Below are 17106 nucleotides of genomic sequence, written 5' to 3'. Positions count from 1 at the left end.
GCCTGAAAAAAGCGATACACACAGTGACTCAGTCACATACCATATCTGTGTGCACTGCTCAGGCTCAGCCCAGTGTGCTGCATCATCTATATATATTATATATCTGTCTGACTGCTCAGCTCACACAGCTTATAATTGTGGGGGAGACTGGGGAGCACTGCAGTGCCAGTTATAGGTTATAGCAGGAGCCAGGAGTACATAATATTATATAGTGAGTGACCACCAGACAGTGCAGTTTATTTAATATATCCGTTCTCTGCCTGAAAAAAGCGATACACACAGTGACTCAGTCACATACCATATCTGTGTGCACTGCTCAGGCTCAGCCCAGTGTGCTGCATCATCTATATATATTATATATCTGTCTGACTGCTCAGCTCACACAGCTTATAATTGTGGGGGAGACTGGGGAGCACTGCAGTGCCAGTTATAGGTTATAGCAGGAGCCAGGAGTACATAATATTATATTAAAATTAAACAGTGCACACTTTTGCTGCAGGAGTGCCACTGCCAGTGTGACTGACCAGTGACCTGACCACACTGACCACCAGTATAGTTAGTAGTATACTTATATTGTGATTGCCTGAAAAAGTTAAACACTCGTCGTGTGACTTCACTTGTGTGTTGTTGTTTTTTTTATTCTATAAAAATAAAACTCATTCTGCTGACAGACAGTGTCCAGCAGGTCCGTCATTATATAATATATAATATATACCTGTCCGGCTGCAGTAGTGATATATATATATTTTTTATATCATTTATCATCCAGTCGCAGCAGACACAGTACGGTAGTTCACGGCTGTGGCTACCTCTGTGTCTGCACTCGGCAGGCAGTCCGTCCATAATTGTATACCACCTAACCGTGGTTTTTTTTTCTTCTTTATACATACATACTACTACGACATCTCTTTATCAACCAGTCTATATTAGCAGCAGACACAGTACAGTACGGTAGTTCACGGCTGTGGCTACCTCTGTGTCTGCACTCGGCAGGCAGTCCGTCCATAATTGTATACCACCTAACCGTGGTTTTTTTTTCTTTCTTCTTTATACATACATAGTTACATAGACATCTCTTTATCAACCAGTCTATATTAGCAGCAGACACAGTACAGTACGGTAGTTCACGGCTGTGGCTACCTCTGTGTCTGCACTCGGCAGGCAGTCCGTCCATAATTGTATACCACCTAACCGTGGTTTTTTTTTCTTTCTTCTTTATACATACATACTACTACGACATCTCTTTATCAACCAGTCTATATTATTAGCAGCAGACACAGTACAGTACGGTAGTTCACGGCTGTGGCTACCTCTGTGTCTGCACTCGGCAGGCAGTCCGTCCATAATTGTATACCACCTAACCGTGGTTTTTTTTTCTTTCTTCTTTATACATACATAGTTACATAGACATCTCTTTATCAACCAGTCTATATTAGCAGCAGACACAGTACAGTACGGTAGTTCACGGCTGTGGCTACCTCTGTGTCTGCACTCGGCAGGCAGTCCATAATTGTATACTAGTATCCATCTCCATTGTTTACCTGAGGTGCCTTTTAGTTGTGCCTATTAAAATATGGAGAACAAAAATGTTGAGGTTCCAAAATTAGGGAAAGATCAAGATCCACTTCCACCTCGTGCTGAAGCTGCTGCCACTAGTCATGGCCGAGACGATGAAATGCCAGCAACGTCGTCTGCCAAGGCCGATGCCCAATGTCATAGTACAGAGCATGTCAAATCCAAAACACCAAATATCAGTAAAAAAAGGACTCCAAAACCTAAAATAAAATTGTCGGAGGAGAAGCGTAAACTTGCCAATATGCCATTTACCACACGGAGTGGCAAGGAACGGCTGAGGCCCTGGCCTATGTTCATGGCTAGTGGTTCAGCTTCACATGAGGATGGAAGCACTCAGCCTCTCGCTAGAAAACTGAAAAGACTCAAGCTGGCAAAAGCACCGCAAAGAACTGTGCGTTCTTCGAAATCCCAAATCCACAAGGAGAGTCCAATTGTGTCGGTTGCGATGCCTGACCTTCCCAACACTGGACGTGAAGAGCATGCGCCTTCCACCATTTGCACGCCCCCTGCAAGTGCTGGAAGGAGCACCCGCAGTCCAGTTCCTGATAGTCAGATTGAAGATGAAGATGTTGAAGTACACCAGGATGAGGAGGATATGGGTGTTGCTGGCGCTGGGGAGGAAATTGACCAGGAGGATTCTGATGGTGAGGTGGTTTGTTTAAGTCAGGCACCCGGGGAGACACCTGTTGTCCGTGGGAGGAATATGGCCGTTGACATGCCTGGTGAAAATACCAAAAAAATCAGCTCTTCAGTGTGGAGGTATTTCAACAGAAAAGCGGACAACAGGTGTCAAGCCGTGTGTTGCCTTTGTCAAGCTGTAATAAGTAGGGGTAAGGATGTTAACCACCTCGGAACATCCTCCCTTATACGTCACCTGCAGCGCATTCATAATAAGTCAGTGACAAGTTCAAAAACTTTGGGCGACAGCGGAAGCAGTCCACTGACCAGTAAATCCCTTCCTCTTGTAACCAAGCTCACGCAAACCACCCCACCAACTCCCTCAGTGTCAATTTCCTCCTTCCCCAGGAATGCCAATAGTCCTGCAGGCCATGTCACTGGCAATTCTGACGAGTCCTCTCCTGCCTGGGATTCCTCCGATGCATCCTTGCGTGTAACGCCTACTGCTGCTGGCGCTGCTGTTGTTGCTGCTGGGAGTCGATGGTCATCCCAGAGGGGAAGTCGTAAGCCCACTTGTACTACTTCCAGTAAGCAATTGACTGTCCAACAGTCCTTTGCGAGGAAGATGAAATATCACAGCAGTCATCCTGCTGCAAAGCGGATAACTGAGGCCTTGACAACTATGTTGGTGTTAGACGTGCGTCCGGTATCCGCCGTTAGTTCACAGGGAACTAGACAATTTATTGAGGCAGTGTGCCCCCGTTACCAAATACCATCTAGGTTCCACTTCTCTAGGCAGGCGATACCGAGAATGTACACGGACGTCAGAAAAAGACTCACCAGTGTCCTAAAAAATGCAGTTGTACCCAATGCCCACTTAACCACGGACATGTGGACAAGTGGAGCAGGGCAGGGTCAGGACTATATGACTGTGACAGCCCACTGGGTAGATGTATGGACTCCCGCCGCAAGAACAGCAGCGGCGGCACCAGTAGCAGCATCTCGCAAACGCCAACTCTTTCCTAGGCAGGCTACGCTTTGTATCACCGCTTTCCAGAATACGCACACAGCTGAAAACCTCTTACGGCAACTGAGGAAGATCATCGCGGAATGGCTTACCCCAATTGGACTCTCCTGTGGATTTGTGGCATCGGACAACGCCAGCAATATTGTGTGTGCATTAAATATGGGCAAATTCCAGCACGTCCCATGTTTTGCACATACCTTGAATTTGGTGGTGCAGAATTTTTTAAAAAACGACAGGGGCGTGCAAGAGATGCTGTCGGTGGCCAGAAGAATTGCGGGACACTTTCGGCGTACAGGCACCACGTACAGAAGACTGGAGCACCACCAAAAACTACTGAACCTGCCCTGCCATCATCTGAAGCAAGAAGTGGTAACGAGGTGGAATTCAACCCTCTATATGCTTCAGAGGTTGGAGGAGCAGCAAAAGGCCATTCAAGCCTATACAATTGAGCACGATATAGTAGGTGGAATGCACCTGTCTCAAGCGCAGTGGAGAATGATTTCAACGTTGTGCAAGGTTCTGATGCCCTTTGAACTTGCCACACGTGAAGTCAGTTCAGACACTGCCAGCCTGAGTCAGGTCATTCCCCTCATCAGGCTTTTGCAGAAGAAGCTGGAGACATTGAAGGAGGAGCTAACACGGAGCGATTCCGCTAGGCATGTGGGACTTGTGGATGGAGCCCTTAATTCGCTTAACAAGGATTCACGGGTGGTCAATCTGTTGAAATCAGAGCACTACATTTTGGCCACCGTGCTCGATCCTAGATTTAAAGCCTACCTTGGATCTCTCTTTCCGGCAGACACAAGTCTGCTGGGGTTGAAAGACCTGCTGGTGACAAAATTGTCAAGTCAAGCGGAACGCGACCTGTCAACATCTCCTCCTTCACATTCTCCCGCAACTGGGGGTGCGAGGAAAAGGCTCAGAATTCCGAGCCCACCCGCTGGCGGTGATGCAGGGCAGTCTGGAGCGACTGCTGATGCTGACATCTGGTCCGGACTGAAGGACCTGACAACGATTACGGACATGTCGTCTACTGTCACTGCATATGATTCTCTCAACATTGATAGAATGGTGGAGGATTATATGAGTGACCGCATCCAAGTAGGCACGTCACACAGTCCGTACTTATACTGGCAGGAAAAAGAGGCAATTTGGAGGCCCTTGCACAAACTGGCTTTATTCTACCTAAGTTGCCCTCCCACAAATGTGTACTCCGAAAGAGTGTTTAGTGCCGCCGCTCACCTTGTCAGCAATCGGCGTACGAGGTTACATCCAGAAAATGTGGAGAAGATGATGTTCATTAAAATGAATTATAATCAATTCCTCCGCGGAGACATTGACCAGCAGCAATTGCCTCCACAAAGTACACAGGGAGCTGAGATGGTGGATTCCAGTGGGGACGAATTGATAATCTGTGAGGAGGGGGATGTACACGGTGATATATCGGAGGGTGATGATGAGGTGGACATCTTGCCTCTGTAGAGCCAGTTTGTGCAAGGAGAGATTAATTGCTTCTTTTTTGGGGGGGGTCCAAACCAACCCGTCATATCAGTCACAGTCGTGTGGCAGACCCTGTCACTGAAATGATGGGTTGGTTAAAGTGTGCATGTCCTGTTTTGTTTATACAACATAAGGGTGGGTGGGAGGGCCCAAGGACAATTCCATCTTGCACCTCTTTTTTCTTTTCTTTTTCTTTGCATCATGTGCTGATTGGGGAGGGTTTTTTGGAAGGGACATCCTGCGTGACACTGCAGTGCCACTCCTAAATGGGCCCGGTGTTTGTGTCGGCCACTAGGGTCGCTAATCTTACTCACACAGTCAGCTACCTCATTGCGCCTCTTTTTTTCTTTGCGTCATGTGCTGTTTGGGGAGGGTTTTTTGGAAGGGACATCCTGCGTGACACTGCAGTGCCACTCCTAGATGGGCCCGGTGTTTGTGTCGGCCACTAGGGTCGCTAATCTTACTCACACAGCTACCTCATTGCGCCTCTTTTTTTCTTTGCGTCATGTGCTGTTTGGGGAGGGTTTTTTGGAAGGGCCATCCTGCGTGACACTGCAGTGCCACTCCTAGATGGGCCCGGTGTTTGTGTCGGCCACTAGGGTCGCTAATCTTACTCACACAGCTACCTCATTGCGCCTCTTTTTTTCTTTGCGTCATGTGCTGTTTGGGGAGGGTTTTTTGGAAGGGACATCCTGCGTGACACTGCAGTGCCACTCCTAGATGGGCCCGGTGTTTGTGTCGGCCACTAGGGTCGCTTATCTTACTCACACAGCGACCTCGGTGCAAATTTTAGGACTAAAAATAATATTGTGAGGTGTGAGGTATTCAGAATAGACTGAAAATGAGTGTAAATTATGGTTTTTGAGGTTAATAATACTTTGGGATCAAAATGACCCCCAAATTCTATGATTTAAGCTGTTTTTTAGTGTTTTTTGAAAAAAAACACCCGAATCCAAAACACACCCGAATCCGACAAAAAAAATTCGGTGAGGTTTTGCCAAAACGCGTTCGAACCCAAAACACGGCCGCGGAACCGAACCCAAAACCAAAACACAAAACCCGAAAAATTTCAGGCGCTCATCTCTAATAGTGAAGTCAGTTCAGTCACGGACTGCATCTGGCTCACTGACACTGAGCTGGGTGGTGAATTTTACCAGGGGGGCTGCAGCCTATAGGTAAAATCCGCCACTGCACCTACCCCATGGTTGGAGTAGAAGATACTACTGAAAATGGTGTACACAATCCATACACGACTGAGATCCTTATAACTAAGGTGTTAAGATATTTGTGTTGGCTGCGGTGAAAGAGTTGGACATTCAGTGTGTGACACAGAATCATGCCCACTGTGTGCCAAGCAATGGTCCAATACCATTGATTTTGATGCGTCAGTGTAACACTGCGTTCCTAAATTAAGGATAAAACCTACTGTCTGTTACTGTCAGTAATATGTCCAATAGAATTTTATATACATGTGGTGAATGGGGATGTGGTCAGGATCCGGACAGGTGGGATCCCAACAGTGAGAATGCTGATAGCGGCATCCCGATGGTCAGAATCCCGACGGTAAGTACTGGGGTTAGGGTTAGACACTAGGGGGAGGATTAGGGTTAAGCTGCAGAGCAGGGATGGTTAGGGTTAGGCTGTGAGAGAGGATGGTTAGGGTTAGGCTGTGGGCAGGGTCGGATTAAGGGTTGTGGGGACCCAGGGGCAACACAGTTGTGGGGGGCCCCATTACTATGCCTGAGTGCACCTCTCATACCCCCCCCCAAACACACACACACACCTCCTCCTTCCATCTATCCCCTTCCAACTCCATCTAGCCTGAACTACTTTTGTCTACCCCTACCATCTTCTATTTACCCATACAATCCTCTATTTACCCCTTCCTGACTGTACTTACCCCATAGTCCTCTACCCACCCCCTTCTGCAGTTACCCCCACAATCCTCTCTCTACCCCCTTCTGTACTTACCCCCACAGTCCTCTCTCTGCCCCCTCCTGTACTTTACCCCAGTCTCCTCTATCTTCCTCCATACACCTCCCACCAGTGTCCTGACCTGCAGCTCTGCCTCCTTCCCTGGTGCCCCGGATAGCTGCTGGTGCTTTGCCGGTTCTGCCCCCGTATTCTCTCCGATCACAACAGCGAGTGACCTCCTTCCTCCCCCATACATGGTCCTGAGCCTCACGGAGACCCAGGGGAAAATTTACTAAGATGGGAGTTCTATTTAAGATGGGATGTTGCTTATAGCAACCAATCAAATTCCGGGTATTATCTTCTAGAAGGTGCTAGATAAATGAGAATTAGAATCTGATTGGTTGCTATGGGCAACATCCCATATTAAATAGAACTCCCATCTTAGTAAATTTACCCCCCAGTACGCATACACTGCCAGGACTCCACTGGACGTACGGTAACACAGATGACACACCATATACGGAGGAGCTCCTGGCGGCTTCCGTTACTGGACAGCTGAGCCACCGCAGAATCCTTAGATTCAATCCACTGTGTGTGGGGGAACCTAATATGTGGGGGCCCAGGAACGCCCCTGCTTTAATCCGGCCCTGGCTGTGGGAGGGGTAGATTAGGGGTAAGGTTAAAATACTTGCCGGGATTCTGAACATCGAGATGCCGCTAAAGTCATAGGGGGAGATTCAAATGTTTGAAAAGTCATTTGGGAGTCTGTTTTTTCCTATCTAATAGACAGGAAGAAACAGACACCCAACCGACTTTTCACACATTTGAATCTCGTCCATAATGTGCAGTAACTTTACTAAAACTATGAATGGGGCTGAAGTGGAGGTTACAATGAATTTACAAATGCTGATAGTAGTGAAGAGGCAGTATAAGATAGGTTGCTGAGTTAAAATTGAATAAATACCTAAATATTTTTAAATAATAAGGAAAAATCATATCTACTTATGTTGAAAAGCCCTATAATTTTGTCACGCCATATATAAAGTACAAACTATCATGGAAATGTCTACATTTTAAACTTTTCCCTGAATTCCCTGTAAACTACAAATGTGATAAAACAATATATATTTTTTTTTATTCTGGAAGAAAAAAAAGTTTTTAATGTAATTTGGTTGGGTAAAAAAGGTTGTTAAACACAATATTCCAAGTACTAATGTTTATGTACAGTAAGAGTTAAGGCGTATATAAATTTGTCTGAAGTTTGTCATAACTGTTCCGTAAAATGATGTGTTTTTATTTAGGCCCTGCTATGTGGATACTTGGTAGCGATGACTGATGTGGAATCTACATATGCAGATTTCATAGCTTCTGGGAGGACAGGAAGAAGGAATGCTCTGCATGATATACTTGTCTCCTCTACCAGCGGCAACACAAGTGAACTGGCTTTAAAGTTGTCAGAGCTCGACATCAACAAGTCAGGTAAGTGTACTAGGCTTTGTTTACACTAGAGATGTGCACCGGACACTTTTCGAGTTTTGTGTTTTGGTTTTGGATTCGGTTCCGTGGTCGTGTTTTGGATTCGGACGCGTTTTGGCAAAACCTCCCTTTCGAATTTTTGTCGGATTCGGATGCGTTTTGGATTCAGGTGTTTTTTCTCAAAAAACCCTCAAAAACAGCTTAAATCATAGAATTTGGGGGTCATTTTGATCCTATAGTATTATTAACCTCAATAACCATAATTTCCACTCATTTCCAGTCTATTCTGAACACCTCACAATATTATTTTTAGTCCTAAAATTTGCACCGAGGTCACTGGATGACTAAGCTAAGCGACCCAAGTGAGCGGCACAAACACCTGGCCCATCTAGGAGTGGCACTGCAGTGTCAGACAGGATGGCACTTAAAAAAATAGTCCCCAAACAGCACATGATGCAAAGATAAATAAAAAAAAAAGAGGTGCAAGATGGAATTGTCCTTGGGCCCTCCCACCCACCCTTATGTTGTATAAACAGGACATGCACACTTTAACAGACCAATCATTTCAGCGACAGGGTCTGCCACACGAATGTGGCTGAAATGACTGGTTGGTTTGGGCCCCCACCAAAAAAGAAGCAATCAATCTCTCCTTGCACAAACTGGCTCTACAGAGGCAAGATGTCCACCTCATCCTCATCCCCCAATTCCTCACCCCTTTCACTGTGTACATCCTCCTCCTCACAGAGTATTAATTCGCCACTGGAATCCACCATCTCCACCTGTCTCCATGGAGGAATTTATTATAATTAATTTTGATGAACATCATCTTCTCCACATTTTCTGGAAGTAACCTCCTACGCCGATCGCTGACCAGTCACCGGTTGCACTAAACACTCTTTCGGAGTACACACTGGAGGGGGGCGGCAATTTAGGTAAAATAAAGCCAGTTTGTGCAAGGGCCTCCAAATTGCCTCTTTTTCCTGCCAGTATACGTACGGACTGTCTGACATGCCTACTTGGATGCTGTCACTCATATAATCCTCCACCATTCTTTCAATGGTGACAGAATCATATGCAGTGACAATAGATGACATGTCAGTAATCAGGTGATATAAAAGTTCAACCATATAGTAAAAGTGGTTATCCAAATGAATGCTTCCTATCATACAATGCAGAGGAAACAGGAGGATTGGTAAATGCAGTTCCAGATGGTAAGTTCTATCGTACACTGGATAGATAATTGAAACGTATAATACCTCTCCAACAGGGGCTGGTATAGACTAGCCGAGCGTCCCCGGCTAGTCAGTCCTGCGTTGCCCGATGTTATGTACAGCGGAGAGGAAAGATCGGATGCCCAATGCTAGGCGCCTGACGTTGTGTGTGAATGTGCGGCAGTACTCCTGTTCCCGTAGTTGCTGGCCGGCGGTAGTAACGAGCTGCTGCGGTGAAGTGGAGAACGGCCTCCTGTAGCAGTCAGCCGGTCAGCACTGATGAGGGTGAAGCTGTGTGGACTGCACAAGGAGAAATCACCTGGACCTCACCTCCTGTCAATGTCCCTGCAGCCCCTCACCTCCTGTCAATGTCCCTGCAGCCCCTCACCTCCTGTCAGTGTACTTGCAGCCTCTTATCTCCTGTCAGTGTCCCTTCAGCCCCTCACATCCTGTCAATGTCCCTGCAGTCTCTCACCTCCTGTCAGTGTCCCCACAGCCCTGGACCAACAGTCAGTGTCCCTGAAGCCCTGGGCCAACATTTAGTGTCCCTGTCGTCCATCACCTCCTGTCAGTGTCCCTGCAGCCTCTTACTTCCTGTCAGTGTCCCTGCAGCCCCTCACCTCCTGTCAGTGTCCCTGCAGCCCCTCACCTCCTGCCAATGTCCCTGCAGTCCCTCACCTCCTGCCAATGTCCCTGCAGTCCCTCACCTCCTATCAGTGTCCCTGCAGTCCCTCACCTCGTGTCAGTGTCCCTGCAGCCTCTTACCTTCAGTCAGTGTCCCTGCAGCCTCTTACCTCCAGTCAGTGTCCCTGCAGCCCCTCACCTCCTGCCAATGTCCCTGCAGTCCCTCGCCTCCTGTCAGTGTCCCTGCAGCCTCTTACCTCCAGTCAGTGTCCCTGCAGCCCCTCACCTCCTGCCAATGTCCCTGCAGTCCCTCGCCTCCTGTCAGTGTCCCTGCAGCCTCTTACCTCCTGTCAGTGTCCCTGCAGCCCCTCACTAGGGACGGCCATCGACCATCAAGGTTTATGGTCGATGTTGAATGCTTTTGCCATCGATGGGAGAGAACCAGATGGTTTCCCTCCAGCGATGGTAAAGCCTAAAGGAAAAAATTTTTTTGCAAGGTGACGGGACACGGAGCTAAGCCCTGCCCCAATTTTTTATTGCCCAGCGGCCCAGCCAGGACCTTTCAGCAGGGGCCATCGAGTGGTGTAAAGCATCGATGATTTGCCATATATGGTTTAAGAGCCATCGATGGCAGCCATCGATGGACAGCCCATCGATGGCCATCCCTACCCCTCACCTCCTGTCAGTGTCCCTGCAGCCTCTTACTTCCTGTCAGTGTCCCTGCAGCCCCTCACCTCCTGTCAGTGTCCCCACAGCCCTGCACCAACAGTCAGTGTCCCTGAAGCCCTGCACTGAACAGTCAGTGTCCCCAGTGCCCCTGCGCCGCTGGTCTGACAGGTCTGTTCATGAAGCAGTGAAAAGAGTGGAGGAGTAAGCCAGTGTAGAAGTTGCAAATCAGCTACTGTGTATAATTTTATAGAATACACTTGATAAATGTTATTTCAATGCTGAATGGTTGCCATGGGCAACTTCTCCACTGGCTCACTTCTACATTTTTTTTTACTGCTTCATGAATAGACCCCTGTGTTCCTGCTATCCAAGCTCCTTGCAGTGAGAGTGACCATCAGGCTCTGGTGTAGGGACAAGGGGAGCAAGGGAGTTTGGGATAAGGTTAAGTTCCCTGCACACAGAAATGGTTGGGTCGCTGGTTCGAATCCTGGTTTTGACACAGTCTCATAGCATGCTTGGCCATGTGGTGGCTCAGCTGAAATTCTGAAAAAACTAACCAATGCAGTATCAGGATACTTGCCTTGTAAGCTAGCACAGTACTTGATACAGAGCAAAGACTCTATAAAGTTTTATCAATCAAAAAACTGATCCAGTGCAATACACATTGAGAAATGTATCTCTGCTGTGCAGGAACATGGCCTAGTGGTTAAGTTCCCTGCACACAGAGACAGTAGGGTCGCTGGTTCGAATCTCAGTTTCGACCTATGTTTATAGTATTGGTCATTTTCTGCCTGACTGGTTATTGCTATTGGTAACAGTCTCAGAACATGCTTGGCCATGTGGTGGCTCAGCTGAAAGGATGAAATAACTAACCAATGCAGTATCAGGATACTTGCCCTGTAAGTCAGCAGAGTACTTGAGACTCTTTGAAGTTTTATCAATAAAAAACTGATTTAGTGCAATACACATTGAGAAAAGTCTCTCTGCTGTGCAAAAACATGGGCAGGCTCTGTGGCCTAGTGGTTAAGTTCTCTACACACAGGGCACACATTGCCTGATTAGATATCTGCATGTAATGTGAGATCCACTTGGATACCCCCCCTAAATACCTATGCAATGGCCCATGTTCAATGGCGAGCTGCGTCCCACCTCATGTTAAGGCAGGGCACTGGCAAATGTTGCTGGCTCACGGATAAGAAGCTCCAGGACCCCGCTGAGTATGCTATGAGCCACAAGAAGGGAGGGATCTTAAAAGATCCCTCTGCTGCAGAAGTTGCCATGTGACGGTCAGTTTATGCAGAGATTTGGGTTCTATACGCCATCTTAGTATCTCAGGGTGGTGTACAGTATCACTCACAAGTTCTGAAAAAAGTGCTTTATTGGAACTTGATGAATTGGCATAATGAATTGGCATAATGGGGACTGGGAGAATTGGAACCAGGAGATAGTAGTAATATCTTCTGCGTTACATGAATGATTAATAGGTCTGGACCTTAATAATGAGAAAAGTGCATGAAATATATGTAAAAAAGGCAAGTTAAGTAATGATGAATATGCCCCTATGTATTATTCACACATTTAAAATTTGCTTAAACAGGTAAGATTTTTAACTAATAGGGGGTGGGCTTCACCAGCGCTTATTAATACTTTCTTGTGACTTGGAGCTGCTCAGATCGAGGAGGGAGCCCTGCCCTTGATTTTTCATTAGATGAGGGAGGACCCAGTGCTCACCTTTAGTAATTTACTGTTTGTGGCTTGGAAGTGTTTGATGCTGTGATAGATATGTGGTACTGTATATTTGACATAAAACTGAACATAAACAGTTATATACAGTAATTTACCGATTTGTGCGTAACTATAACTTGTAGTTGCTGCTGTAATCTGATCAAATTCGTCCGGCTAGAAGTTCATTATAATAAAAGGAATTAATGTTAATCTGGTTGGGAAAATACAGTATTAACTCTCACTGATGATGATGCTTCCATGCAGAGGCGGAACTACCGCCAGTGCAACCAGTGCGTTGCACTCGGGCCCGCCACTGTCCAGGGGCCCAAAGCATGTAATGAGTCAAACTGACTCATTACATCCCGCTGCCCGCAGCACACAGCCGCCCGGACAGAGAGGAGAGGAGCGCAGCGGTACGGAGGAGAAGGAGGAGGAGGGAGGTGGAGGAGGGAGCCACAGCAGCGCTTTGCTACTGGTTGAGGCGCTGCTGCTGCTGCTGCTGTCCCTCTGCTTCACTATAGGCTGTCTTCCTATAGGCTGTCAGCCTATAGTGAAGCAGAGGGACAGCAGTAGCAGCGCCTCAACCAATAACACAGCGCTGCTACGGCTCCCTCCTCCACCTCCCTCCTCCTCCTTCTCTCCTGCCCGGGAATCGTGATCAGAAGGTGCACCGAGGAGCCTGAGCCAGCGGAGAGGGTAAGTATAATTCTTTCTTTCTTTCTTTCTTTCTTTCTTTCTTTCGTCTTTCTTTCTGTCTTTCTTTCCATGTGCAAAAAGGGGTACAGTCTGCCGCAATGTGTAAAAAGGGGGAATCTGCCTGCCGCAATGTGTAAAAAGGGGGAATCTGCTTGCCGCAATGTCTAAAAAGGGGGAATCTGCCTGCCGCAATGTGTAAAAAGGGGGAATCTGCCTGCCGTAATGTGTAAAAAGGGGGAATCTTTGCCTCAATGTGTAAAAAGAGGGAATCTGCCTGACGTGATGTGTAAAAAGGGGGAATCTGCCTGCCGCAATGTGTAAAAAGGGGGAATCTGCCTGACGTGATGTGTAAAAAGGGGGAATCTGCCTGACGTGATGTGTAAAAATGGGGAATCTGTCTGCCGTGATGTGTAACAAGGGCACGCTGTCTGCCGTTATGTGTAAAAAGGGGACGCTGTCTACCGTTATGTGTAAAAAGTGCACGCTGTCTGCCGCTATGTGTAAAAAGGGCACGCTGTCTGCCGCTATGTGTAAAAAGGGCACGCTGTCTGCCGTTATGTGTAAAAAGGGGGACACTGTCTGCCGTAATGTGTAAAAAGGGGACGCTGTCTGCTGTAATGTGTAAAAAGAGGAATCTGTCCGCCGTAAGGTGTAAAAGGGTCTCTACCTGGTGTAGTGGTGCTACTGTGCGGCGTCATTTGAATAATGGAGACTACTGTGCACCGTTTTATGAATTGGTATTATTTTGTGGCCACACCCCTTCCCCACGAAGCCACGCCACTATGTATTTTTGCGCGCGCCTACGGCGCGCACTGCCCCTGTTTTGCATGCAGGTGTGGGGCTCCGATGCCGTTTCTTGCACACAGTGCTAAAATGTCTAGTTACGGCACTGTTGCTAGGTATCCATTTCTCTGGCTCTGAGCAGGTCCCCCTCACCAGATCCTCTCCAGGGGTGAGGGGGTGGACTTGGATGGGGTGGGGGGGCAAAGCATTTTGTCGCACCTGGGCCCACCGCTCGCTAGTTCCGCCACTGCTACCATGGATAATTGGAATTTACAGTATTACTTATGAACTTTTTTAATAAAACTGTCCCAACAGTTACAGTTAAACTGTATCAAAATGTGTTAGTGCCATATAGTAGCTTTTACTTCAAATATCATTATTCATCCAGTCGCTTAGTAACAATGTCCCAATAGTTACTAGCAATTTACATCCCTGAGGAAGTCATCTAAGTATAGAGAAACACGTTTCTAGGCACCATACAATTCATTCCATTGGTATGTGGTCATGAGGTTGACACTCACATGGGGTATATTTACTAAAGTGCAGATGTTGCCCATAGCAACCAATCAGATTCTACTTATCATTTATCTGGCATCTTCTAGAAGATAATAACTATAATCTGAGAGAATATATCCCTTTCAAGGACTTAATTATTCACAGGTCAACTGCAACAGGACAGCAACTGGTCCAGCCATCACTTGGCCACTGACTGTGGTAAAATGTCAGCTGCTTCAATATCCTGCGACGTGTATTTGGATACAAATTACTAGTACCTATTGGGATGTTGTTACTAAGAGACTGAATGAATAATGGATACTTGAATTAAAAGCTACTTCATGTAACTAACGGGTGGTCTTCAGTATGCCGACTGTCGGGATCCCGGCGCACAGTATACCGGCGCCGGAATCCCGACAGCCGAGTACCGACAGCCGGCATACCGACACTTTTTCTCCCTCGCGGGGGTCCACGACCCGCCTGGAGGGAGAATAAAATACCGTGGCGCGCGTAGCGTGCCACCGTGCCCGCAGCGTGGCGAGCGCAGTGAGCCCGCAAGGGGCTCATTTGCGCTCGCCACGCTGTCGGGAGCCCGGCCGCCGGCATACCTTTCTACACCCGTAACTAACACATCTGGATGTAACTAATGGAACAGTTTACAGTTACACTTCCTCCCCCCCCCCACCAAAATCAAACAAACAGTTGAGCGTGTTTTAGTAGCCACCTAGCCCCCCCAACCACCCACAAACAATACCTCTCTGTGTCAGTCACTTTGCGAATTAATCCACACTGCCACCGTTGTTACCAGACCATTGACGCAAAAATCACTTCACTGCATACTTAGGAATAAGTCAGTAGTTATATAACTGTTTGTGTTCATTTTTATGTAACGTGCAACAATCCATTACAACATCACACGGTTCCATTTCACACCACAAACAGTAATTACCCACTGCTGATCCCAGCACACTTAGACATCACACTAGATGTCTGGGTCCCCATCATCGTATTTTTATTTTTATAGAACTTTTCTTTTGAGTATTTTCATGATATATTAAAATTAATTGTAGTAGCAAAACAGGAGGGAACGTATGGGATTAATAAGAAGTTTGTTTTAGTAAATACTATAAAATTATTTATTTAACACTTTAGCAGTGACAGGGCATCTACTTGTGACATGGTTTTCAGTCTTCAATCCTTGCAAACACTAATATAGCAATCCAAGAAAAAAGTATGAGATTTGAGTGTACACATGTTGAACATAAGTTGTGCAACGCTGTATCCGGCCGACCTGGTACAGGGCCAATGTGACAAAGCTGGTGGTCATTTCATGGTGCTGCCGCCCAGTTTGTCACATAGGCCCTCATTCCGAGTTGTTCGCTCGCTAGCTACTTTTAGCAGAAATGCAAACACAAAGCCACTGCCCTCTGGGAGTGTATCTTAGCATAGCAGAATTGCTAACGAAAGATTAGCAATTGCTAACAAAAGATTAGCAATTCTGCTAATATTAGCAGAATTGCTAATGAAAGCAATTTCCTTGCAGTTTCTGAGTGGCTCCAGACCTACTCCTAGATTGCGATCACCTCAGTCCGTTTAGTTCCTGGTTTGACGTCACAAACACGCCCAGCGTCCGACCAGCCACTCCTCCGTTTCTCCAGCCACTCCTGCGTTTTTACCTGGCACGCCTGCGTTTTTTAGCACACTCCCTGAAAACGGCCAGTTTCTACCCAAAAATCCCACTTCCTGTCAATCAGCAGAGTGATTGAAAAGCTTTGTTCGCCTGTGAGTAAAATAGCATAGTTTTGTGTAAATTTGCTTAGTGCGTGCACCCTGCTGTGCATACGCATGCGCAGAACTGCCGGATTTTAGCCTATCAGCAATTCTGCTAAAATTAGCAGCGAGCGAACAACTCGGAATGAGGGCCATAGTTCACAAGTTCCCTTAGCACTGCCTTTGGGTTCCTTAACCTTCTACATGGCTTCTAGAGGCCTTGGGTTAAAAATCCATAATTAAATTATTCATTATTTTATTATACCAGCACAGGAGACGCAGATAGACTAATCTTCTATTACATACTGCACCAAGTGGGTCAGGTTAGGGTTAACGTTACCTGTTATGAGGGTGGGGTAGTACATCCCTTTTCCCTTCATTCTGTTACATTACACATATCAGTCATTTTCATTTATTAAGTCCATTCAATTTAAAACATTGTTTCTTTGTGCGCAACTGAATCTTGAGAGACAGTTCAATGTCACCTGGTTTGCAACTATCAGTGCACAACACTATTGAAGTATTCAAACTATCCCCTATGGGCCTCGTTCACAGATAATAGTAAATCCAGCAAGAAGGTGCAATTGTGAAACTTGGCAAGGCTAGAGTGGCCAATTTCATAATGGGGGTCAATCTGAGTTGATCGCTCGCTAGCAGTTTTTAGCAGCCGTGCAAACGCTATGCCGCCGCCCACTGGGAGTGTATTTTAGCTTAGCAGAAGTGCGAACGAATGGATCGCAGAGCGGCTACAAAGTATTTTTGTGCAGTTTCAGAGTAGCTCAAAACCTACTCAGTGCTTGCGATCACTGATAAATATACTGAATTTCTCCATGTTCTAGTGCATCTGTTCTCAAACTGTGAATTGCATCCATCCCAGCATGGGGTCGCGCTAATGATTCCTCGGATCTCTCATCCAGTGATCAGAACAGACTGAAATAAAGTTGCAGTGCCTGGAGATCCGAAGAGAGGAGAAATAAGACAGTTCTGCTCCCACCCCAGTGCTCAGCCTCTCCTGTCATCCTG

General features: G+C 46.7%; 1 protein-coding gene across 2 annotated transcripts in view; it reads left to right on the top strand.

Moving 5' to 3' along the window:
• The window catches only part of PKIA (cAMP-dependent protein kinase inhibitor alpha), a 123183-nt gene that overhangs the window by 75959 nt on the left and 30118 nt on the right, over positions 1–17106 (top strand). For both annotated transcript variants that reach the window (XM_063925026.1, XM_063925025.1), the window contains exon 2: positions 7936–8113. In XM_063925026.1, the coding sequence (XP_063781096.1) occupies positions 7963–8113 (151 nt within the window). In that variant the 5' untranslated portion in view covers positions 7936–7962. The remainder of the gene's footprint in view (positions 1–7935; positions 8114–17106) is intronic.

Source organism: Pseudophryne corroboree, chromosome 5, assembly GCF_028390025.1.
Source record: "Pseudophryne corroboree isolate aPseCor3 chromosome 5, aPseCor3.hap2, whole genome shotgun sequence".
Lineage (NCBI taxonomy): Eukaryota > Metazoa > Chordata > Amphibia > Anura > Myobatrachidae > Pseudophryne > Pseudophryne corroboree.
This window is presented reverse-complemented; position numbering and strand designations above follow the sequence as displayed.